This window comes from Gobio gobio, assembly GCF_949357685.1.
Source record: "Gobio gobio genome assembly, chromosome: 16".
Classification (NCBI taxonomy): Eukaryota; Metazoa; Chordata; class Actinopteri; order Cypriniformes; family Gobionidae; genus Gobio; species Gobio gobio.
Genome location: NC_137109.1, coordinates 12655310 through 12680972, shown reverse-complemented (window position 1 = coordinate 12680972; position 25663 = coordinate 12655310). Strand labels below are relative to the sequence as shown.

Below are 25663 nucleotides of genomic sequence, written 5' to 3'. Positions count from 1 at the left end.
GCCCACACTGTCACTGTATGATAATTGAAATGAACTGATGACATCAGCGTTTTTTCCAGAATGGCTATAAAGCTGAATAAAATTATGCTGCATTATTTTCCTGTTTAACACTGTAAAGCTGCTTTGAAACAATCTACATTGTTAAAAGCGCTATATAAATAAAGTTGACTTGACTTGACTAATATTATGTTTATGTTGTATACATATCTGATTAATCTCATGTAGGATGCGTGTCGTTGTATTAATTAACCCTGCTAACAAATCGCTTCAGTTTCCCAGTGTTCATTCGCTCTTCAGCTTTTGACAGCAGTGCTGTTATTTGAAACGGTAATATTAATTTTAAATTTATTGGGCAATATATCGGTTATCGGCTTAAAATATAAAGAATTATCGGTTATTGCATCGGCCAAAATTTTCACACCGGTGCGTCCCTAAACATAAATTTAAAGCCTCCCATTTAGTCTGGCTTTTAACTCCAGTTTTTGTTTTTTTACATCATTTATTTCTGTTTCATATTGCTGTATCATCATTATTTTCATTGCTCATTTTGTGACAAATGATTGTAAAAAAAAAACTTTGAATTGAATTTGTTTGAAAGTTGCAATTGAAGTTTTGATTGATTGAAATGCATTTTAAGGTTGCCACATTTGACTCAAATGAGAGTTTTGGCTTTTCTCTTTGCGTTCAGGCCGTCTGATGTGGGTCTGCTGGCTGTGACGGCTAATAACATCATCACCATTAACAAGGTAAAACCAAAAATAAAACAAAGATCTTCCTCTTGTGTTCTTTTTTCACACGCCTGAAGAGCTGATTGTGTCAGTCTTGTTTGTAACCAGTGTTTTTATCTGTGCTCTTTGAACCTCTAGGACCAAAACGTGTTTGACTCCAAGAAAAAGGTGAAACTGACCAATGCTGAGGGGGTTGAGCACAAACTGGCCAAAAAACAGTTGCAGGCCATTGAGATCAACAAAGCCCTGTTGGCCATGTACACTAATCAGGTGACCACCCAGTTTGTACTGTACAGTATGCATTCTTCCTGATGGATGTGACCTGTTTTGACCTCTCGGTTGTTGCCCCACAGGCCGATCAGTGCAATAAGCTGTCGGCCAGCCTGCAGGCCCAGAATCCCAGTCACCCCAGACCTGTTCTGATCCAGGTGGCCCAGCTCTGCCGAGAAAAACAGCACAACAAAGCCATAGAGCTCCTACAGGTACTTTACCCTCCTGACTCTTAATTTCAGCTCTCAGTGGCGTTCTGTAACCATTTCTGTCTCTCCTGCAGCGGTTTTCAGATAAGCACCCTGAGAGCGCTTCTGAAATCAAACTTACAATGGCACAACTCTACCTGACACAAGGTACGTTCATACAGACCAAACACACACACTTGCAGAGAGAAGACTGAACCTAAAAGGATCTTTTGAAGTGTAATTTATGTGTCCACCCCTCAACAGGTCATGTGACTAAAGCCTGTGATATTCTGATGTCCATAGAAGAATTTAAATACAAACCAGGAATGGTGAGATTTAATTTGCTTTTGATTTATTTTTAAAGGGATTTATGAGGGCTGTCAGTAGATTCAGTTTGAAAAGTTAAAACAAATATAAATATATTATTTAAAAAATATAATATAATTAATTTATATATATATATATATATATATTCTATTTTTCCCCCATTTCAAAATTGTTGTAGTGCATTCAGTTTCAACATTCTGTTCCTCTTAAGAATTTTTTTTAAAAATAGTTTTATTAATGTCTTTTAAAGAGCGAGTTCAACCAAAAATAAAAATTGTCATTTACTCACCCTCAAGTTGATCCAAATCTGTATACATTTTTCTGCTGAACATAAAATAAAATATTTTGAAGAATTTTGGTAACCAATAAATTTTGGTCCATAAACTGTTTGTTTACAACAAATATAAATGTATATAGAAACCAGGGCTTTAAATTTACACACTCCAAGCGGTAAATGCAAGTAAAAATCGACGTTGGCGAGTATATGAAACTGTGTCAATCGCCAGTTGGCCGGTAATATTTTTATGAATGTTGTGAGAACACAAACGTGAATAACACTCAGTTGACGGGCCAGTGCTGCATCATCTTGAATTTTTAAGCCTTACCAATTTAAATATCCAAGCTCAATTAGTTCTGTCTGAAACGAGTGCCTAGAAGCACGCAGATACTGAATTGAGCTTGTAAACAGTTATTTCATGTCTTAAGTGAAGGTAAACATTTGAGAAATAAGATGCATGTGTAACCGTATATTGGATCAGTGCATTGGCTCTTAAAGTGACAGCAGCCTAATATTCCTGCTGCCGTCTGTTTCTAATTTTAATCAAGCAAAAAAGAACAACAAAAAAATATCACTCACTGCTCTTGACTGAATAACTTTTGTAACTTTGTTTCATGGCTGGTAAAAAATATTTTTGGCTGGTAAATTTTAAAAGTCACTGGCCCATTGGCAGGTGTGGCAAAAAGTTAGTTTTAGGCCCAGCATATAACTATATATACAGTGTATATATAATTTAAACTTTAAGCAGGTACACGTACATGCACTATATTGCCAAAAGTTTTGGGACGCCTGCCTTTGCATGCACATGAACTTTAATGATGTCCTATTCTTAATCCGTAGGGTTTAATATAGAGTTGGCCCACCCTTTGCATCTATAACAGCTTCAACTCTTCTGGGAAGGCTTTCCACAAGGTTTAGGAGTGTGTTTATGGGTATTTTTGACCATTCTTCTAGAAGCGCATTTGTGAGGTCAGGCACTCATGTTGGACGAATTCATCCCAAAGGTGTTCTATCGGATTGAGGTCAGGAGGCCAGTCAAGTTCCTCCACATCAAACTCGCTCATCCATGTCTTTATGGACCGACGCTTTGTGTGCTGGTGTGCTGGTCATGTTGGGACAGGAAGGGGCCATCCCCAAACTGTTCCCACAAATTTGGGAGCATGAAATTGTTCAAAATGTCTTGGTATGCTGAAGCATTAAAGGTCCCATGGCATGAAATTTTCATTTTATGAGGTTTTTCAACATTAATATGAGTTCCCCTAGCCTGAATATTGTCCCCAAGTGGATAGAAATGTTGATCGGTGTAAACCCGAGTTCTGGCTGTTTTTCTCTGCCTTTGAGAAAATGACAGGCCAGACGAGCCAATCCTGAAGTCTCCTGGTTTGACGTCCAAGCAGGAACGGTTACCTCCCTTTCCTCCGCCCAGAGAATCTGGCACACCCATGCAAACGCTTGAGAGATCATGGGTTGTGAAGAGTGAACGCTGGCAGTTTTCAGTGTTTGGATGTACAAATGAAAACAAGTCTTTTTTCAGTTCCTTCTGATCTGTGATCAGTGATTTCTGATGTGTAGCTAATTATTTATTATTTGTGCACACAATGCGGCTTCTCTCTCTCCTGACAGAACGGTGTTTTCGTGTTTTCTATCTTGTGAGTCAGTGTTTTTGTACGTCCTCGTCGCGTCTATCGGTTCTAAAATGTGCATACAGTCGTTTCTGCTCAACATCGGCCTCACACACGCCGAAGCTCGGGCTGCACTGGCCGGTGGCCTTCAACATCCCCGACCCCCAGTACTGCATCTGGCCCACAGCGGAGGCACCAAACGCGGCATGAGATTAAGCAGAAGGGGGGTAAGCGTGAGCATATTCGGGCTAGCCAGCCTAGCCCCACAATAAACTGGATTACATTCGATTACTGCTGTTGTGTCTTTGTTTGCGCTGTGTACTCAACGCGCGTCACTGACGCTTTTATTTTATTTTAAAAATAATGCTATTATCAACACTTACTTTTAACTCGTTCATCTCGACAGCTGTAATGGTACTTTGCATGTGTTACAAAGTTGGTAATAATGATGAAGACGGACTCGGCGTGACTGGGACTCGTGTTTATTCAGAACTCTCAAATACAAACACAATAAACTCGCGCTGACTGACAGCGCTCTCATAACTCAGTAGTTACTATAAATAACTTTGCTAGCAATCGCTGAGCTCCGTCTCCGTGATGTCCGGTTCGCGAACGATCTTTCTTTTGAACCGGTTCTTTTTAGTGAACCGAATCAGTTCACCAAATCGGACTGAATCGTTCTAAACGGTTCGCGTCTCCAGTCAGCGCTGATCCATAATTTACTAAAGTTACTAACTTTCTGACATGAGTGACAGTCCCTCCGACTAGAAATAGACTAATAACCAGAAGTATATGCTGTAACTACAACAGTTCAGACATGCTGAGAACTGATGTGAAGTGAACTCCGGTCCATCCGTCTCTCTGGCAGCAGCTCGTGCCTGCTCGTGCCTCGTAGACCTCGTTAAACCACGCCCCCTCCGCTCATTTAAAATGCAAAGATGTCAGCCAATCACAACAGTGGGCGTTTTTACTGAAGTCTCACAGCAGACACGCCTCTTGAAGCAGGGCAGTCAGCCACAGGGCAAACAGCAGTATAGACAAAATGCCTTTTATTTCTAAATTATGACATTTTATGATGTAAAAGTCATACTAACAATATAAGTACACCTCAGGAAACATTATAAAATAATAGAAAAATGCCATGCCATGGGACCTTTAAGAGTTCCTTTCACTGGAACTAAGGGGCCAAGCCACACCCCTGAAAAACAACCCCCACACCATAATCCCCCCTCCACCAAACTTTACACTTGGCACAATACAGTCAGGCGAGTACCGTTCTCCTGGCAATGCCAAACCCAGACTTGTCCATCGGATTGCCAGACAGAGAAGCGTGATTGGTCACTCCAGTGAACACGTCTCCACTGCTCTAGAGTGCAGTGGTGGCGTGCTTTACCCCACTGCATTCCACGCTTTGCATTGCACTTGGTGATGTAAGGCTTGGATGAGCTGCTCGGCTATGGAAACCCATCCCATGAAGTTCTCTACGCACTGTTCTTGAGCTAATCTGAAGGCCACACTAAGTTTTGAGGTCTATAGCTATTGACTCTGCAGAAAGTTGGTGACTTCTGTGCACTGTGACCCTCAGCATGCGATGATCCCGCTCTGTCATTTTACGTGGCCTACCACTTTGTGGCTGAGTTGCTGTTGTTCCCAATTGCTTCCACTTTGTTATAATACCACTAACAGTTGAGCGTGGAATATTTAGTGAGGACATTCTACGAATTATTGCACAGGTGGCAACCTATCACGGTACCACACTTGAATTCACTGAGCTCCTGAGAGCGACCCATTCTTTCACAAATGTTTGTAGAAACGTCTGCATGCCTAGTGCTTATTTATACACCGGTGGCCATGGAAGTGATTGAAACATCTGAATTCATTTGCAGGGGTATCCCAATACTTTTGGCAATATAGTGTGTGTGTATATTTATTATATATATATTATAAATATATATTATATATATATATTATATATGTGTGTGTGGGTATTTAAAAAAAACAAAATTAAGATGTTTTATTGATGTTCTATCAGTGTTTTGGGTTTGTTTTTAATGTTATCCCTATCTTTTGCTATTTTGTACGGTATTTTTTAAAACAGATTTCTGCTCTGGTAACGATGTACTCGCATGAAGAAGACATTGACAGCGCAATTGACATATTCTATCAAGCGATCCAGTATTACCAGAAAGAGCAGGTAAATGCAAGAATGTGAGTGGTGACGTTGTGAGTGGATAAGTCTTTATTTTCTCAGAACTGCATAACTATGTTTGTTTTTTTCTCCCAGCCGGGGTCTGCTATCCACCTCTCTCTCGTGCGGGAGGCGGCGAACTACAAGCTGAAATATGGCCGTAAGAAAGAGGCTACCAGTGATCTGGAGCAGCTGTGGAAACAGAACACTAATGATGTCCGTACGCTCGCCCAGCTCATCTCTGCATACTCACTCGTGGATCAGGACAAGGCCAAAGCGTATCCTCAAATATCTCACATCTCAGCAGGAAGGTCACTCGTTTCATTCAGTGAGCTGAATTCAAGCTACTTAACTCTGGGTTAGGATCTGGGATCTGCTAAATGACATAAATGTTGTATGTTCTTGCGCTGTTTTCTTGTGTTTTCCTGAGCGCTTGATTTTATTCAGTCTGAGTAAGCACCTTCCTTCTCCGGAAAGCATGTCCTTTAATGTGGACGTTGATGAACTGGAGAACTCGCACGGAGCCACGTATATCAGGAAGAAAGCTGCTAAAGTCGTGGGCGAAAGCCAGCCTAAAGAACAGGGGTAACCATTCATTTTAAAACGAATTCACATCTCAAACAGAACCAAGTCTATCAGAAGATATAGATGCATGTTTGTGTTTAAATGAAAACAGTAATTTTTAGCACCATTTAACATGTTGATTGCTTTATTTCAGTCCAGAGGATGTTAAAAAGAAGAAGAAAAAGAAGAAAGGTATGTCTGCTGCTGATCTCATTTTATTAGCACTAGAAGTTGGTCAGTTCATAATGCATTTTCTGTTCAGGAAAACTGCCCAAGAACTACGACCCCACTTCGAGCCCTGATCCCGAGCGCTGGTTGCCGATGCGAGAGCGCTCATACTACCGCGGAAAGAAGAAGGGCAAGAAGAAGGAGCAGGTCGGCCGCGGCACACAGGGCGCGACCTCTGGAGCTTCTGCCGAGCTGTAAGTGTACACGTCAAATGCTGGGGAAGAACTTGCATACTTCTCTTGTGTGCACACACACACACACACACACACACACACACACACGTGTGTATATATATTAGGGATGCAGCAATACAGTTAGTCCACGGTTCAATACATACCTCGGTTTTTAACCACGGTTTTCGGTTCGGTTCTGATTGTCGGTTCGGCTTGTCACATCAGTTTTTTGCTATTCTACAGTATTCTTAGGCGACAGGAACAGCAAGAGGTTAAGGAGAAAAAAGTCTATTTTTTATTACAATACTCTTTCTTTATTTTACTTAAAATAATTGAAAAACCTTACTTAAACTTAAAACTTGACTTTAAAAAAAAAAACCTTGTACACATTCCTAGTGTATTGTATAATATAAAATAAATGTATATAAAGATTTACACTGGCAGCTCAGAGCTGTACAGCAGTATTTAAGTATGAAATTTAATGAATAAATGTAAAAATAAAACACTACATAGACTTCACTATAATATATACATTGATTCTTATTAAAGCTAGGGTGCTTATTATAAGCTAAGGGTGATTGGGACATAAGGTTGAATGGGACAGTATAACTATACAGTTTATTTTTTCTCCTGATGAGTGAAAATAAAAAACTTTTTTGCTCAGCCCTAGCTGTGAGACTGCATAATCAAAATTGCATGCCCTCATTGGTGTGACATCACATGGGTGGGCGTAGCAAACATCAAACAGGAAGTTGACCCTGCAACACATGAGGTGATGACAATAACAATAGCTTTTGCTAGTTTTAATAATAAGGTCATAAAATTGTAATAGCAAATATATTGCCAAAACCTTTGATTAAAACATGAATATGATGTATTACTGCAGCAAAATCAGTACAATATAGTTAATATAATGTTTCTGTTTTCAGAATTAGGTGTTTTTTATTTTGTCCCATCCAACCAAACACAATTTGGTTGAATGGGACAGTATAGTTTTGGGTGATTGGGACAGTGCTTAAAGGCTTTGCTTATTAAGAAAATGACTGACTTTGCAACAGAGAACCATTGTGTACGCTATGTATGCTCTAAACTGGTGTTTTCTCAACCACACCCATGACAGTTGCACATTTTTACTGATTTTGTTGCAGTAGTACTCCATAATATTCATGTTTCCTTTACAGTTTTGTGCAATATATGAACTATGACAATTTACCCTAATACCCTAACTACGTTCAAACTGTTAATCCAAATCCAAATCAAATTTTTGTGCATATCTAATTGGAATCCGATTTATTTATCTATTAATTTCATTTTTTTTAATTATTTATTACATTTGGGGGAAGACAATTAAATGTGTTCAGTGAAATTTGGGGGAAGACAATTCTGTAATGTATGAGTTGTCAGCAGATTTATAAACATTGAGTAATAAAGTTTAACAGAAATAAACATGGGAGTCATGAGGAACAGACAGTGTGATTTTTGCATATGAAATAATATCAAAGTATGAACTAACGTGTGCAACAATGCTTACACTAGCCAAAATCAATGACAAGATGTACTGTCCCAATCACCCAAAGGTTGTGTCCCAATCACCCAAATATTTCCCCCAAAAAATGTTTGGGCTCAGTTTACATAAAAGTGTATGTCACACCTCCTTTCATTATGATATAACTTTTTTTCCTCCTCAAATGGATAGGTAACATCTTCAGTATTACAGATATGTATTATGTGTTGGGCTGATGTTTTTAATTTATGGCAAGAAACCTTACAAAAGGCGGAGATTCAAAAACTGTCCCAATGACCCTTAATTCACCCTACTGTTTTAGTTTTTCAGTCAAGAACAGTGAGTGATTTTTCTCTGTCTTTTGTTGTTGTATTAACATTAAAGGGATAGTTCACTCAAAAATGAAAATTCTGTCATCGAGAAATTAATACAGGTTTGGAACAACATTAGAGTAAGTAAATAATACGGACAGCAGCTTTAACAACGGGCAAGTTTTCAAATGGAGAACATATATTTATGGGGAGCTGATAGAGTCCCCTGTCTAAGCTTACATATAATATAAGTAAATATAAATAATTTTAAACTACAGTTTTAAAAGGTTTCTGTGTTGTTTGATAGGCAGAAGAAAAGGGAACACGCTGGAATACGCAAACATTGTCAGAAAAATAAACAAAACTGCGAATACATCAGTGCAGTTACTGAGTCCATCTCATCTGGCATGTAATCAGAATTATTATGTATTTGTCGGTCTCTAGATTATGAAATACCTGCTGACGGGGTGCTGTTTTTATCTGTGCATTTACACAGAATGTTTCTCGTGGAGATAAAATAATTTCCACAGAGCTGTAATTATTAATATGTTTATTAGCGAAATAAAGGTTATATGATAGATGTTAACATAATTTTTAAGGAGTCTTAAACCTGTTGATCGTGTTTAAAGCTGCGTACGGTGGCCATGCTGGAGCATCTGAGCGTCAGTCCAGTGAGTGAACGGTAGGGCTGTCAAATTTTTTTTGAAATTTTTGAATATTTGTCAAATGTAAAAAAAAAAAAATGCACATTCGAATGCAAAAACTGTGCATTCGAATTTTTGGTAGAGGCACGCGAGACATGATGATGACGTAACTGACGCGTTTTGTTGATCCAGGACAGCGCGGTGCGGCTGGGTTGTGTTGTTAATTTGAAAAAAGCCATAAAAAAATGGGCAACCTGTTCGGCGTATACAGTCAGACACAGAGCAGTGCAGAAGAAGGAAATCAGGGCTTTGGAGCATGAGATGGATATAAATGAAAGAGAAGATATGCTACCTGCTGACGAAAATCCTCTCAGTTGGTGGCAAAAATCATGCGGTATATATGTATCCACATATTGCGCAGCTGGCAAAGACATACTTGACCATACCTCAGGAAAAAACGCTCCGCACTCGTTGCAGGTCAACTATTTGGCGTTTCTGACGAACAATATGTAGATGTTTAGTGAGTGGAAATGTATTGTTTCTGAATGTCAGTTTGCTATTTTGTGTTCACATTGTTGTCTGTTGAAGCGTGTTTTCTCAGGTTACTGAGTTTTATGTACTTTTGTTACCTAATTTTCCTTACATGCTCATTAATTAAATTATATTTTATTTAATAACAATTGTTTAAAAAAAGTTAATGCACTTTAAAAAGTGAATATAATTTCAATAAAAGTTAAGATGCTTGATTTGGTTTACATTTGCTTGTTGCGCCCTCTTGTGGGCATAGGAGACAATACAGTACTTTTCAAATATAATTAGAATTTTGCTAATATTTAAGAGTTTCGAATTTAGCTTTTCAGACATTTTGACAGCTCTATTGAACGGCATTATGAACAAAACTTCATGAGACTAATGCTAGATAACAGAGAGAGAATTAAATTCAGCGCTTTTATTTCCAACATGCTCTCATTCATGGCTGAATTCATGTGGCTCAAGAATTCATGTAAACGTCTTTATTGGCACATGACTTGACGGATTACGTGACTCTGCAAGTTCTTCTCTATTTAGCACCAAGTTTAAACTACATAAGCATTTATGTAACATCTCATTTGTGCATATCTCACTTGTGCATTAATGGCTGTTATGTTAAATAAAGTTAATTAATTAAGAGAGGCAAATTATTTTACCTTTGGACACCGTTGTTGACTCATCTCCCCTCATACACAGTGCTTTAATGGGGGTCTGGTGCGCAATTTTCAAGACGGTTACAAGATGGCACCATTTATCGGTGAAACCGATACCCGATTATGGGAAAATGCTTAAATATCGGGGAAACAATATATCAGTGGATCTCTAACTTGCCAACTAGTTGAAATAAATTGATAAAAAGATTGAAATAAATTAAATTGCCCCGATTAAGCTTTTTGTAAGGGTATTACCTTTCATTGTAGTGTGTAATATAGCTTTTTGTGGATCAAAAAGGTCTGCAAAGTACAGAGGTCAAAATGCAGATAAATGGAGTTATTGTGTCCTAAAAGAAGGAAGTGATTCTAACGAGTCGTCAGTAATTCCAGTCTCCGTTCCTGATGAACCTACGTAGGTTTGTAACTTAATTTGCATAATGCCAGCCTGTGGTCTTCATTGGCTGAACATAGTCTCGTTTGCCCCGCCCTCAAACACTGTAGTTGTGTCTGAGACTGGATGAGTTTGGTTGGTGTTGTTCATGTGGAGAAGACGCTGTTTTCTGCTGCCAAAGCAAATCCACTTTGATGAGATTGAGACGGTAAAACCCATGCCATCGTTACTGTTTGTATCACTGTGTGTTAGGGATGTGACGGTGAGAAAATTTTCCCACCGGTTAATTGATGTGTGACAACACCGGTAATACCGGTATCACCGGCGGAGGCTTTTAAATCACTAATTCTATCTAACCGAAAGTAACATGCACATGACCGCTCTGAACTGAAAACGCACCAGTGCGTGCACACCGTGAATGACAGCTCGTCTGTAAATGCGCGCTCTGAGAGGCCATGGGTGCGTCTCAATCAGTTCCTAGTTCAGTAGTCAGGGCACTGATCAAGCATTGATCAGTCTATGATTGAGATGCACGCCATGAATGAATAACAATTCGTCCATAAAGCCTTATACTCGACGCGCCCGCACGAGCGCGAGGGTGCGCGCGGCAAAAATAAATGCGCGCAGTCAGCGTAGCGCGGAGGCGGAGCCAGGCGAAAGTAAACAATGCGCGCTCTGTGCGGCCGTGCACATTTTACTTTCGGTTTTTGAATTGGCGCCAATTCGGCTGCGGGTTGCTTGAATTGTGGGTTCATTAGCCTATTATTTTTAATGAAAAACACAACAACAAAACAAATGACAAACTCCCTTAAATAGGCGCTTTTACGTTTCGCTTTGAAACCAAATCTTCCGTGATCATCAGTCAGTTCCTCACTCTTAAATCTGATGAATGACTCCTGCTGCTGCCGAGACTCATGGTCGGATCCTGCTTTATTAAGCAGATACGTTCAGTTTTTGTTTGTATTGTCTGTTTTCTAACTGAACTAAATTATTTTATTATTATAAAAAAATTAAAAAGACGGTGGGCGGTGCCACGGTGGGCAAGTGATGTAACCGGTGTTGAGTCTGGACACCGGTAACACCGGCAACACCGACTATCGTAGCAAGCCTACTGTGTGTCAAGCTGAGGAGGATCCGGAGCAGCTCTCAGAGAGGCGGGGTTTAGAGAGACTGACTCTTTGAACGAAGCGTTTCAGACTGAGAGAAAAGAGCTGATGCTGCAGTGGATATTATGAGGAAATTAAAATGTTTTTTGACTTTAGCCGCGTTTCCACCGCAGGAACGGGTGGTACTTGGTGTGTTTCGACCGTAGGGACCGGGGTTTAATGAAGTTCCGGGTAAAAAATTTCCCCCTAAAAACGGCCCTGCTTGCGACGCAGTACCTTTTCAAAGTTCAGGAACTTTCGGGGATGGGACTTGGGCGCTGAACATGCTGATTGGTTGAGTTCACCCAGCATTTTATTTCCACCTAAAAGTCTGTTGCGGTGCGTGCAGTTCGAATCAACAATGAAGTTTAAAAAATACGACCGATGGACCAACGACACGGTTCAGGCTTCATTAAGTGTAGGGATGCACGATATATCGGCAACATATCGTTATCGGCCGATAAATGATTATTTTTGATGTTATCGTTATCGGTCCAATAAGAAAATTTGACCGATATAGTCAAGCCGATAGATAATGTATTATTTCCTTCAGCTGAGACGGACGCGCTGTCCACCATGATGGGTTTGAATTGCTCTAAATATGTTTGGAATCACTTCGAAAAGGAAAATACAGTTATGTGCAACATGTGCAGCGCAAGTCTTCTATAATCTACATAAAATGATAATGAGAATAGAATAGGCTGTAAAAGAGCGTTGTGTTTCAGCGCGTTTGTTGAGGGAAGAGCGCGCCCACGGAGTTACACCTTCATGACGAGCACAGTCAAGTTCGCTTGTGCATTCACAGCCTTTTGTGCCATTGTAAGTTGTAATATTATATTTATTATTATTCTGTGTATGTAATATCATATAGGATGCGTTTGGTTGAGTTAATAAACGATGCAGTAAAGCACTTCATTGTACCGGTCTTTAGCTTCAGCGCGCGCCCACGGAGTTACACCTTCATGACGAGCACAGTCAAGTTTGCTTGTGCATTCACAGCCTTTTGTGCCATTGTAAGTTGCAATATTATATTTATTATTTTGTGAATATAATCCCATATAGGATGCGTTTGGTTGAGTTAATTAACGATGCAGTAAAGCACTTCATTGTACCGGCGCGCGCATTTCAAACAGAAATGCACAGCATTAATAACTACTGGGACTGTCCTATACATAACACAGCAATGAGAATATTTCTGTTATAAAACGTAGTGAATTCTCTGGGTTTAGTTGTTTTTCAGCGCGCTGTTGTGGGAAGCGTCAACAACGCATTCTGACCAGCACAGTCAAGTTCGCTTGTGCATTCGCGTCATTTTAAGCATATGTAAGTCGTAATATTACGTTTTTGTAGTATAAACATCTGATTAAAGTCATATAGGATGTGTTTCGTTAAGTCAATAACCCGCAGTGCTTCACTGTACCGGTGATCATCTTAAGTTTCAGCACGCTCTCAAACAGGGGAAGAGCATCCACAGGAGTTATAACCCTTCACCTATGCGTGATTTTGTGCTAATATAAGTTGTAATATTATATTTATTTTGTATAAATATCTGATTGTTCTCATATATGATGCGTTTAGTTGTTAATTAAACTTCTAAGCGCTTCAGTTTATGGTTGTTCGTTCATTCTCTCCAGCTTCAGCGCGCTCTCAAACAGCAACATTATTCCTAATAGACTAGACTAATATTACAGATGTTTACTATTACTGTAATATTAAACATATTTTTTTTTTCAAAAACACAGAAGCATTATTTTTTATAATTAGCACTTTTATTGTTCTCGTATCATTTCCATCAACAATATGGTTTGATTAAAACCATTTCTTTATCGTCTGTGCGGAGGTTATTTCATGCACTTGCATTCTGATTCTTTATTATGCAGCCTAAGTAATGCTGTTCAATTACTTGTTTGCATTATTTAGGTAGGCCTATATTATTTTTATTTTTTAGACAATATAATTTTTGGTAACATTTTACAAATAAGGTCTCATTTTATTAATGCATTAACTATCATGAACAAACAGAGAGCAATAACCTTTGTTTCTTTTAGTAATAAAATGTTTGTGTTTTGTAACAGTCCATTCACAGTTCATACCTAATGTTAAAAGACACAACTTTGGGTCTGAATATGTTGAGATTAACATGAACTAAAATTAATAAATCCTGTTGAAGTATTGTTAATTCATTGTTGGTTAACTAATACTAACAAAAATTAACTTTATTGTAAAGTGTTAAAAAAAAAATTTTGGCCATAGGAGTGTAAAATTAATTTGAAAAGGTAAGGAATCTCACACTGGTTCAAATAGGCTACTGTAGTGTATAGGTTTGATTTATGTTGAAGTGTTTGGGACATGGCTTTTAATGGTGAGCCTTTTGTTTTTGTAATCAGGCTCTCAGAGTTTATTAAAATTTGTATTTAGATTTATCGGCCAATATATCGGTTATCGGCTTTCAAATATTAAGAATTATCGGTTATCGGTATCGGCCAAAATGTTCATATCGGTGCATCCCTAATTAAGTGTATTTGCGGAAGACCAAATCCAGTGGGCTCTAGTCCAACTTCACTGGACAAATTTTCACGGGACTTTAGACCACGATGGAAACGCAGACAGACACAGGTCTGGGGGAAAAGAGTTCCTGGGACAAATTGTTCCTGGTAATTTTAGTGGAAACGGGGCTTTTGAATGCATGTAAACCTGTTGTAGGAGACTCCGACACAACATTAGGAGCCTTTAAAATAGCATAATAGGAACACTTCAATTTTTTTTATGGTTTTAGTTAACTATAATAACTTTTCTGCATGCAAACAGTACCAGTGCAACCAGACTTTTCTTTTTTAGTTTCATTTAACGCACCGGAAGCAACATCAGTCACAGTTTTGTGTTTTGTCTTTCAGTGACGCCAGTAAGAGCGCCAGTAGTCCGCCCACCTCCCCTCGACCCGGCTCAGGAACCGGCAGTGCTACGAGCAACGCGGTGCCTCCACGACAACAGAAACCCGCAGCGCCCGCAGCTGCTCGTAAAAAGGCTCCGCAGAAGAAGAAGAAAGGAGGGAAGGGAGGATGGTAGAGAGAGACAAAACCATTGATCTTGCTTTTGTCTCGCTCCATTTGCTTGTTGGTTTTGAAACACTGAAAACAGTTGTAATAATGAAGATGCCACCCACTCCAGTGCCTGGAGGATGAATTGTGCAGAAATGTTTTATCATTAAATCGTGACGGACGAAGGAAAAGGAATGTGATTTTGAGCGACGGTGTCGTGTGGAATAAACACGGAATCGGTTCAGGAGCCCGTCTTTTGTCGATGCATTTTTAAAACCATCCAATTCACTGTATACACGCATTACTATCAATGTTCAAGAGTCTAGGGCATTTTTCATTTCATTTCAGTTTTGTTTTTGTTTTTTTCTGAATCTGGATAATTTCTGTTCATCTTTTGTCCTTGCTTGGTACATGAATGCTTAATAAAGCAACTGTGTTACAATAGAGGCTGCTTATGCAAAGTTGAGAGATTTATTTTTTAAATCCTGTGCTCAACCCTAATAATTTTGAACAAACTATCCTCAGTCAGAGAACCTGAAATGGATCTCCAGTGTTACGTCTTAATAAAGGAAAAAACAAAAACAATGAACTTAGTGTTTTTCTATTTCATATATAAACTTGTGTTGCCATAATAGTTTTATTTAAATTGTTTTTGTTTTATTTATTAATTATAAAAACATAATTGTGCACCAAGTAAAAAAAGTTAAGTTTGCTATTATACATTTAAAACAATATATATTAGACTAAATATCATTTGAAAAGCTTACAATTTCTAGTTTTCAATACAAATGATAAGAGTAATTTATTGATTAGTAAATATACTTCTCATAAGGTGTGTTCAGACCTTTATTTTGAAATGGCAGAGAACATGAAATATTGGTAGTTTGTTTTCATGCCAAGAGTTCAAATGATGACATCCATTCTATTTTTTATTTTATTTTTTTTTAGACAAGATGTCTGAAAATATTTTAAAAATAAAGAAAAATTATATATTCTCCATTTTTATGCGTTTGTTAGAGGTTAAGTTCAAATCAAATACTGCCAGACAGCCCATATTCCTTCTGAATAAGATGTCTAATTCATAAATGGTATGAAAATATATGGTTCAGATCACTCAAACCATATATGGAAATGGAAGTCTTTATATGGTCACCGGTGGAGTCTTATTGCCATCCAGTTGAAGTATTTGGTAGTGCCCAAACAAAATTTCACTGAAAGCTTTTTTTTTTCAGATGTCAACCTCAAATTTGGAACAAAACTTGTTCAGATTTATGGCTTTAATTTTCTTGCAGTTTTAGAATAAAAAAATTATTAAAAAAAAAAAAATTAGAATTACATTTTTACATTTTTATAAACTTCTATAACTTTTATTTTTATTTTTTATTCACTTTCATAAAAAGTGTTTCCTTTAAAAAGAGACCAAACTTAAGTCAGTATTCAAGATTTATAACAATTTAAAGTGGAAATCTAATTTTGCCCCAAAAATGGGACTGACAGTTACGGGGTTTAACAAAATTAATTCCAAAGGTTGTGATATCTAAATAAACTAAATTAATTACCTTATCCCGTACTCACAAATATTTGTGATTTGTCCATCCCGACCAGCAATGAGAAAAGTAAGTTATCATAACACTGGATGTGGTGATAAAGCATCAAACGGAGAAACTTTATTAGCTTTTGCATTAAAAACAACAACACTGTAACATTTTAAAACCGTAGGTCTATTGTTTCCAGAAATTGTTTCATGCTAACTGCGGTGCTAATTGTTAATCTATTTCTTAAGAAATTTAACAGTGACTTTGTAATCTTATTTCATACATTAACACTTCAAAGTCAGGTATTATACGAGTATGTTGATGTCTGCAGGAGCCAATACAGATTAATTAATTAAAGAAATAATACATTGAATATACACTGATAAGGCATAACATTATGACCGGTGAAGTGAATAACACTGATTATCTCTTCATCACTGCACCTGTTAGTGGGTGGGATATATTAGGCAGCAAGTGAACATTTTGTCCTCAAAGTTGATGTGTTAGAAGCAGGAAAAATGGGCAAGCGCAAGGATTTGAGCGAGTTTGACAAGGGCCAAATTGTTTTGATGGCTAGACGACTGGGTCAGAGCATCTCCAAAACTGCAGCTCTTGTGGGGTGTTCCCGGTCTGCAGTGGTCAGTGTCTATCAAAAGTGGTCCAAAGAAGGAACAGTGGAGAACCGGCGACAGGGTCATGGGCGGCCATGGCTCATTGATGCACGAGGGGAGCAAAGGCTGGCCCAGACGAGCTACTGTAGCTCAAATTGCTCAAGAAGTTAATGCTGGTTCTGATAGAAAGGTGTCAGAATACACAGTGCATCAGTTTGTTGTGTATGGGGCTGCATAGCCGCAGACCAGTCAGGGAGCCCATGCTGACCCCTGTCCACACCGAAAGCGCCAACAGTGGGCACGTGAGCATCAGAACTGGACCACGGAGCAATGGAAGAAGGTGGCCTGGTCTGAAGAATCACATTTTCTTTTACATCACGTGTTTGGCCGGGTGTGTGCGTAACTTACCTGGGGAACACATGACCTCAGGATGCACTATGGGAAGAAGGCAAGCCGGCGGAGGCAGTGTGATGCTTTGGGCAATGTTCAGCTGGGAAACCTTGGGTCCTGCCATCCATGTGGATGTTACTTTGACACGTACCACCTACCTAAGCATTGTTGCAGACCATGTACACCCTTTCATGGAAGTGGTATTCCCTGGTGACTGTGGTTCTTTCAGCAGGATAATGCGCCTGTCACAAAGCAAAAGTGGTTCAGGAATGGTTTGAGGAGCACGAGTTTGAGGTGTTGACTTTGCCTCCAAATTCACCAGAACTCAATCCAATCGAGCATCTGTGGGATGTGCTGAACAAACAAGTCCGATCCATGGAGGCCCCACCTCCATACTTACAGGACTTAAAGGATCTGCTGCTAACATCTTGGTGCCAGATACCACAGCACACCTTCAGGGGTCTAGTGGAGTCCATGCCTCGACGGGTCAGGGCTGCAAAAAAGGGGATACCAACACAAAATTAGGAAGGTGCTCATAATGTTATGCCTTATCGGTGTACAGTTACCAACATTTTCCCTGCGAAATCTGTCTACAACAGATGACATGTCTCTGTGAGTTCTATATGTCACCAGCAGGCGGCGCTGCTGCTGCGCATTAATTAATTCACAGTGTATTCGAGCGCCCTCTGCCGGAACGATCACGCACTACTTGCATCAAACATGTCACCGACTACTAGTGTGCACCTTTAATGAAAAAGCTTTACTCTCGGCGGCAGGTTAGTTCATCTCAGGGGATTATTCGAGCTCCGTCTTCCCGCAGAGCCACTTAAGATCAAAATCTCTCGCGGTTTGTTGTGATTACCTCACGAGACCAGCGCTTTTGTTGTTGATCTCCAGGAAACGCAAAAGCTCGGATTTCACCTGTTCCGTTTTTGCAAGGACGACACATTAACTTCCTTTTGCGCTCATATTTGATTGCTTAAAGCACTAATATTTCTATTTCTCGCTGTTTCAGCTCCCCGGAAATATCCACTTGTAGAGTTTCTAATCCACTTGTGGAGCCGCGCCGAGGCCTGTATGTGGCGCATCATGTCCGCGTGCATGTGAAAAAGTATCGCATTTGTTTACGTTTTAACTTGATTTGATTTTGGGGGCTTTAATTGCGCGTAAACATGCCCGGTGCGCGCGAGATCGGGATGGTGGGCGCTGCGCTCGCGCTGACGGGAGGAGTCGCGTGCGCTGTCTGCTATCTGATGCATCAAACACGAGAACATAAGAAAAAAGTGAAGGACGAGCTGATTGAGGAGAACGAGAGCAACAAAGAACACGTGCGTAAAGCGACCAAGACCGAAACTGCACAGAAAACGCCTATAATATCAGAGGTTTGTTGGTTTTGATCCAGTTTATAATTTTTTTTGTAGTGTTTTGGTTGCACGCGAGGCCTTATGCAACGCTCAGCAGAAATAAAATAATAGTCCAGTGTACAGTTGTTTTGATAATTCTCAATGATATATCATTATAAGTATTATAAGTAATGCTTAATAGATCATGCACAGTCTATATCCTCTTAAATATTAGTATTCTATTTTTATTATAAAGCATAAGAAATTAAAATAGATATCATGCATATACATGATACATACTATATGTTAATATTCATTAGCACACATCAGATATAATACAATATAATGCATAAAAGATAGTTTCAGTTAATGCAACTTTGATTCATATTTTTAGAAATGTTAATATTAATTTGTTAACATTGTAATTTATAATATTAGATGCAAATAGTTAAAAACATCATCCAAGTAACTTTAATTCATATTTTCTCTAATGTTAGTATTAATTTATAAACATCAGAATATGCAATGCTTAAAAATAAATAATATTATGCAAATTCATATTTTATGAAAAGTTAATAGTTATTTGTTAACATTGTAATTTATAACATTAGATGCAAATAGTTAAAAATACCTTGCATCTTTTCCTAAATGTTAATGTTCATTAATAAACATTATAGGAATGTGTGATGCTTAAACAGTCCCTTATAGTATTATTTATAATATTAACTTTTATTAATATATTTAGAAATATTATTAATAATTTGTTAACATAATTTATCATGTTTAACAGATGCTGAAAGTACAGATCTTTCAAGGTGTATGTAATGCTTCTTCATGAAAGTTAATATATTGAAATTAGTATTATTTTTTTAATTGGTTAAACTTCATTTTAGTGTAATTATATATTTAAGTACTGAGTAATATTCATTAACTCCATGTACTTACTATAGGGTTAGGGTAGGAAATTACTATGGTAAGTACATGTAACATATGTAACAAGGACAGTAGGACACTGTAAAATAATGTTCCCTTTTAATTATTTTATTTCAAAGTTTTGCATAAAAGTTCATTAAAAACCTCACTTAAAACAAATTTGCATGCTTTGTTTGGCATTCATTTAGTTTAGTTCCAGTGTAATCCGTCTGTTCCTGTGTGAGGCAGCTTTGCTCTCCCATCATGCAGTGATTTCTGCAGTAAAGCAGCCGAGAATGTTGTTCTAATGTGGTTTTATTTGTTCTCTGTGTTGTGCAGCCCAGGACGGCAGGTACTCAGGTGCTGGTTTTGGGTCTGGACGGGGCAGGAAAGACGAGTTTACTGCACTGTTTTGCCACAGGCAGCCTGGAACAAGAAGTGTGTCCCACTCAGGGCTTCAATGCCGTCTCCATCAACAAGGAAGAGCTTCAGATCGAGTTCTTAGAGAGTAAATATAGTTATTCCTGTGGCTTGCAACATCATATGGGTTTGAATTTCAGGGAATGCATGCATCCAAAGGTCTCTTGAAGTGAAGTGTGTAATGTTTTTGTCTGTCATGCAGTTGGAGGCACCGAGAAGCTGCGGGATTACTGGCGGATGTATCTGGGTAAAGCGCGTGTGATGGTGTTCGTGGTGGACTCGTCTGACCCCGAGCGATTTCCTCTGGCTAAACGTCTCCTGCACCAGCTCCTGTCGGTTGACCCCTGCCTGCCTCTCGTGCTGCTCGCCAACAAACAGGTGAGGAGGAGTCGTGCACACGCTCTGTAATCCTCTCTGTCTGATCGAGTGCGTGTCAGGACCATCTGGCTTCTCAGACGGGAGCATCAGAGCCGGTGCCAGGACACACAGACTGGCTGGGCAGTCATAATTCTTGAGGTGGCCATTGAGTCCCTGAGGGTGGGGGGAAGAGAGATCTATGTGCTGAGCCCCCAGCGTGAGTTTTTATTTTACTTTAGAATGTTATTTTAGAGCGTTTTAATTCCATGTAACGATGTAACGATTCACTCAACTCACAATGCGATACGATTAACGATACTAATTACACAATGCGAGTTTCTCACAATTTTTTTTTAACAAAATGAGTTTTAAGACAAATTATAAAATGAATATATATATATATATATATATATGTCAAATAATAACTCCATGGACATTTTAAAACAAATCCTCAAAAAGTCCCTTCAAGGAGATCTTCAATGGTGTTTTCTTGGGAGGAGGTTGTTTCAGCTTCTTCTAGGGCTGGTCTGTATACCATTTTTTTGAGCTTCAAAGCGTTGGTAGTAATTAACACAGAATATTCGAACCTTCGGAGGGAGGGGACTGAACATATTCTTTTCAGGAATCTGGAGAAGTGGCGCGCCTCATGCGGGCAGGGCTTATATGCTCAGAGAACGGACACTGCAATAGTGATACAAAGCACACCAATCTGTTACGTCCCAGTTTTGATATAGTAGTAAAAATCATTTAGTTCAGTTAGAGAACAGATTAACTACAATGAATCAATTGTGTCGCTTGAAGGCGGCTTTTGCTGCTTGCAAACAGACTCTTTTGAGGAGACCGTGAATAATTTGCTGCCCTGATACACTGCAGCCTTTCTCTCGCTCCTGAGTGTTGCTGTCACATTCACACGAATCGCGGCACAGTTCGAGTGCAACCAAACTCGGGTTGTGGGTTCTCGGGTTCGGTACCTCAGTACGCACCAAGCTCCGTATGACCGCTTTCACATTAGCAATTTTTCATGCGAACCGTGCCCCATTTCGAACTAAACTGCCAGAGTAAAAACACCCCGAGACAACAGAAGAAGAACACATTGTCTCACGCACACTGTAGACTTGTGGCATATGTAACGGTAACTTGGGGCGATGTCAAATAACAGTCATATGTTTCAGCATGTTACAATAATTATATGGCTTGAGTTAATATTGCTTATTCCCGATTGAATTAAACCGTTTATTATCATACATATTGAGAGCATGAATGGTCTCTCTCCCTGTGTGTACCCTATACATGCGTGCATGCGGGGGGAGGAGTTGCGATTTTTGGATAATAATCTTATAATTCCCAGTGATCATCGAATATTGTTTTTGCTTGAAATGCCCATCCCTACTGTGAACTGAGAGAAGAATTGAGTAAACTTCATAGTTTCCAACACAATGTGTATCTGAAATGAATAAAACGCTTTTAAATATAAACTGATATGATTAAAACACTCAAATTATAATTGAAAGGATTATTATTGCAGCTTCCATCAGTGTATGGAATTTGTATTTTACAGACATTTTAAATGAAGTACTACAAAAAAATAAATGTATGGTTTATTTATTTAAAAGTCTGAAGCTTAAAATAATCATTATGTTTTTGTCACTGACGTCTCTGGCTTAACGCCAGCCAAAGCGCAAAAGCACCTTTGAATTATCGGGGACACACGTTCTAATCGCACCGGTGTGATCGCATGCATCGAAGGGTTCAAATCAATTGCGTTTCGGGGGTGGAGGGGGGACAAATTGAAACTGAGGGGGCTGTGGGATTACAAATTTAAGAATCAGTTTAAAGGGTTAGTTCACCCAAAAATGAAAATTCTGTCATTAATTACTTACCCCCGATAAATGTCGTTCGACACCCGTAAGACCTCCGTTCATCTTCGGAACACAAATGAAGATATTTTAGTTGAAATCTGATGGCTCTGAAAGGCCTCCATTGGCACAATGCACGGTTCACTCTCAAGACCCTTAAAAGGTACTAAAGACGTCGTTACAAAGTCCATCTCACTACAGTGGTTCTACAATAACTTTATGAATCGGCGAGAATAGTTTTTGTGCGCAAAAAAACCCTAAATAACGACTTACATAGTGATGACGATTTCAAAACACGGCATCGAAGCGTTATGATTCAGTGAGTCGAATCAGCGGTTTGAATCGCCAAATTTCAGCAGTTTGGCGGTTTGACACGCGATTCGAATCATGATTCGACTCATAACGCTTCGAAGCTTCATGATGCCGTGTTTTGAAATCGTCATCACTATATAAGTCGTTATTTAGGGTTTTTTTTGCGCACAAAAACTATTCTCGTCACTCCATAAAGTTATTGTAGAACCACTGTAGTGAGATGGACTTTGTAACGACGTCTTTAGTACCTTTTAAGAGTCTTGAGAGTGGCCGTGCCATTGTGCCAATGGAGGCCTTTCAGAGCCATCAGATTTCAACTAAAATATCTTCATTTGTGTTCTGAAGATGAACGGAGGTCTTACGGGTGTCGAACGACATGAGGGTAAGTAATTAATGACAGAATTTTCATTTTTGGGTGAACTAACCCTTTAAGCTCTGCTGATCCTCCGTCCTGACCTAACATAACATGAAAAACTAAGGTGAAGTACATTGAATTTAGCATTTAAAGATGAGGTGATGATAGCCGATAAATGATTCTGTTAAGCAAAGTTTCCAGCAAGAACCTCCATCACAAGGACGTTTCTCAGTGATGCTACTCATTTTGAGGTTCATTATGAGATGTTGCAGCTGTAATTGCTCACCATCAGCATTAACAAGTGTGCGTCCATCAACAAACCCATGTGTATATTTCTAATTTATTGCGGTGCACATGCGGGAGCTGTATCAATAACAGCGCATACGTTAGCCGAGCTCTACATGAATGACTGATGTAACATTAAAGTTTGCAAAACAAATCTTGCTCCATCCTTTATTTTCTTTACTCGGAGTAGTAAGAGCGACGGACAATCTGCATTAATAGGCATGATTTTAGGTAATAGTGTCCCTCAGCTGATTTACAGTAGTATTTCAGTAAGACAGTAATAACGTGCGTTAGCCGGTTAGCCTAAAATTATTTTGGGAGACAATTTCGACATATTCGATTACGTCACACATCATTGGAAGCTGATATTATCAAACAACAATCACGATATTATCATGGACAATACTGGTCTTTTTGGCCTAATTCAGCAGTACATGTTTTTTAATAGCCTGTTGGAAACATGGTCCTGATTCCCCGTGCCAACATCTTCACATGTGCTTCTCTCTGTCCCGCAGGACGTTCCCGGGGCTCGTGGCATCACTGATCTGTACGAGGCGCTGGATTTGGGGAACGTTGGCGACGGCCACCGGCTCAGTGTGATTGGTACTCAGGTGAAGAAGGGGAAGTCTGTGGCTAATGCCGGTGTGCAGGACGCCCGTGACCTCATCATAGACATAATGGCAGACAACTGACCACCGACTGTGCGTCTTCCAATAGTTTCTTTATTCAGGGCTTTACATTCACCAAATGACAACCAAACAGCCTGTTTCTGTAGTGGAAGAGAGAATAGTTGAAATAGTTCCATCTTTTAATGACACTAAAACATCATGATTGCTTAAAATGAGAAAGAAAACGGAGCATTTTGAAAAAGATGCCAAAGATGATAATGTTTTTCAGTGTGTTGCTGCTGCTGTTGTGATTGTGTATCATGGGATGTTTGAGTATGTTATGAACCTTCTAAATCTCTTTTATGAAGACTGTATGTGTTTGATGTATTTGCTAGATCAGACGCTTTAATTGGTTTATAATGTGACTGGCTGACTTGTCAGTAATGATAGTTTACACTGAAAATGTCTGTATATTAATTTTGTAACTTGACCTTTCTGTCTTTAATTGTATTTTTAATGCCAGAAATCAAGTGAAGATTTGATATATTTTATGATTGGTCTTTTGATAACCATTAAATATTGTATTGAAAGGGCTGAATATGGTTGTCTTTTTTGCAACAGAAATGAATGAAACAAAATCCCCCAATGTTACTTTGATCTTTGATCATGTGACCGGTTGCCATAATAACAGCTTCCTTGGCAACAACCGGTCTCTATTGTGACTATTCAGTAAGCTTTCAGTTTCCCAGGATTCCTTTGGGCCGAGAGGTCTGTCCCTGGACAGAATGGACTCAGGTAAAGTCTGCATTTTAAAGCAAAACATGAAAAACATCTCATGTTATTTTTTTTTACTGAAAAATGTGCTTATGTATGTATGTTTTTTTTTTTTTTTTTGATTCCTGTAAGACTTCGATAGGTATGTATATCAGAATAACATTTAGTTTTTCATTCACTTTCTTACAGTTTATATTTTTAAGAGGATTGATCAAATGTTTGCTTGTAGGATTTCATTTCTAGCTCAACCAAAAACATCGAAGACGGTTTGGGCCACAACACCTTGGTAAAAACGTAGTTTTTTTTTATGTACTTTAACTTGATTTGTACCTTGTAACCAACTATATTTTCAACCATGAGTACAAATAAACTTAGCACTAGCCAAATACAGGCATAAAGCAGTTGTTTCTTCCCTTGATCCTGCTGACATATGGCCGGTCTGTTGTGCTTGTGTTCTGGGCTTCAGGACGCTGACATGGGGAAACCAGGAATCAATCCGGCCGCTGTCCCGCTCAGCACTGCGGGCCATCCCGAGCCCCAGAATAAAGGCTCTGGCCCAACATAAGAAAGACTTCTCCCTCCAGATTCAGCTCAGGTACAGCGAGTGAGGTTATAAAAATAGAAATTAATACTTTTATTCAGCAAGGATGAATTATATTGATCGAAAGTGCCAGTACAGAGATTTATAATGTTACTAAATGTTATCTTTTAAACTTTCTATTAATCAAAGAATCATGATAAATGTCAGAAATGTTTCTTAAGCAGCAAATCATCATATCAGGATGATTTGTGAAGGATCATGTGACACTGAAGACTGGAGTAATGATGCTGAAAATTCGGCTTTGATCACAGCAAATTACACTTTATATATTCACATAGAAAACAGCTGTTTTAAATTGTAATACTATTTCACTGTTTTAGATATAAAAAAATTCAGCCTTGGTGAGCATAAAAGACGTCTTTCTAAAATGTTTTCAAATTCATACCGACCCCAAGCTTTTGATCAGTAGCGTACGTGAAGTCAGTTGTGTGAGCTCAGGTTTAGCTGCTTCAGCTCATACGGAAGGAGCATTTAAGTTAATAATGAATGAGAATTTGAGCTCAGCGTTCAGAAACAAGCATG

General features: G+C 38.9%; 2 protein-coding genes across 2 annotated transcripts in view; both read left to right on the top strand.

Annotated features, from left to right (window-relative positions):
* srp72 (signal recognition particle 72) overlaps positions 1–15226 on the top strand; it is a 29648-nt gene extending 14422 nt beyond the window's left edge. Inside the window, exons 8-18 of the mRNA XM_079838728.1 lie at positions 689–746; positions 867–998; positions 1082–1210; positions 1282–1354; positions 1451–1515; positions 5511–5606; positions 5697–5878; positions 6048–6185; positions 6319–6356; positions 6427–6586; positions 14639–15226. Of these exons, the coding sequence (XP_079694854.1) occupies positions 689–746; positions 867–998; positions 1082–1210; positions 1282–1354; positions 1451–1515; positions 5511–5606; positions 5697–5878; positions 6048–6185; positions 6319–6356; positions 6427–6586; positions 14639–14810 (1243 nt within the window). The 3' untranslated portion in view covers positions 14811–15226. The remainder of the gene's footprint in view (positions 1–688; positions 747–866; positions 999–1081; positions 1211–1281; positions 1355–1450; positions 1516–5510; positions 5607–5696; positions 5879–6047; positions 6186–6318; positions 6357–6426; positions 6587–14638) is intronic.
* Positions 15227–15734: 508 nt separating this feature from the next.
* On the top strand, positions 15735–24935 carry arl9 (ADP-ribosylation factor-like 9). The gene is made up of 4 exons (XM_079838731.1): positions 15735–18700; positions 19913–20081; positions 20196–20371; positions 23674–24935. Exons 1-4 carry the CDS (start codon positions 18491–18493, stop codon positions 23848–23850), a joined length of 732 nt encoding a protein of 243 aa, XP_079694857.1. The 5' UTR covers positions 15735–18490; the 3' UTR covers positions 23851–24935.
* Positions 24936–25663: the final 728 nt, after the last annotated feature.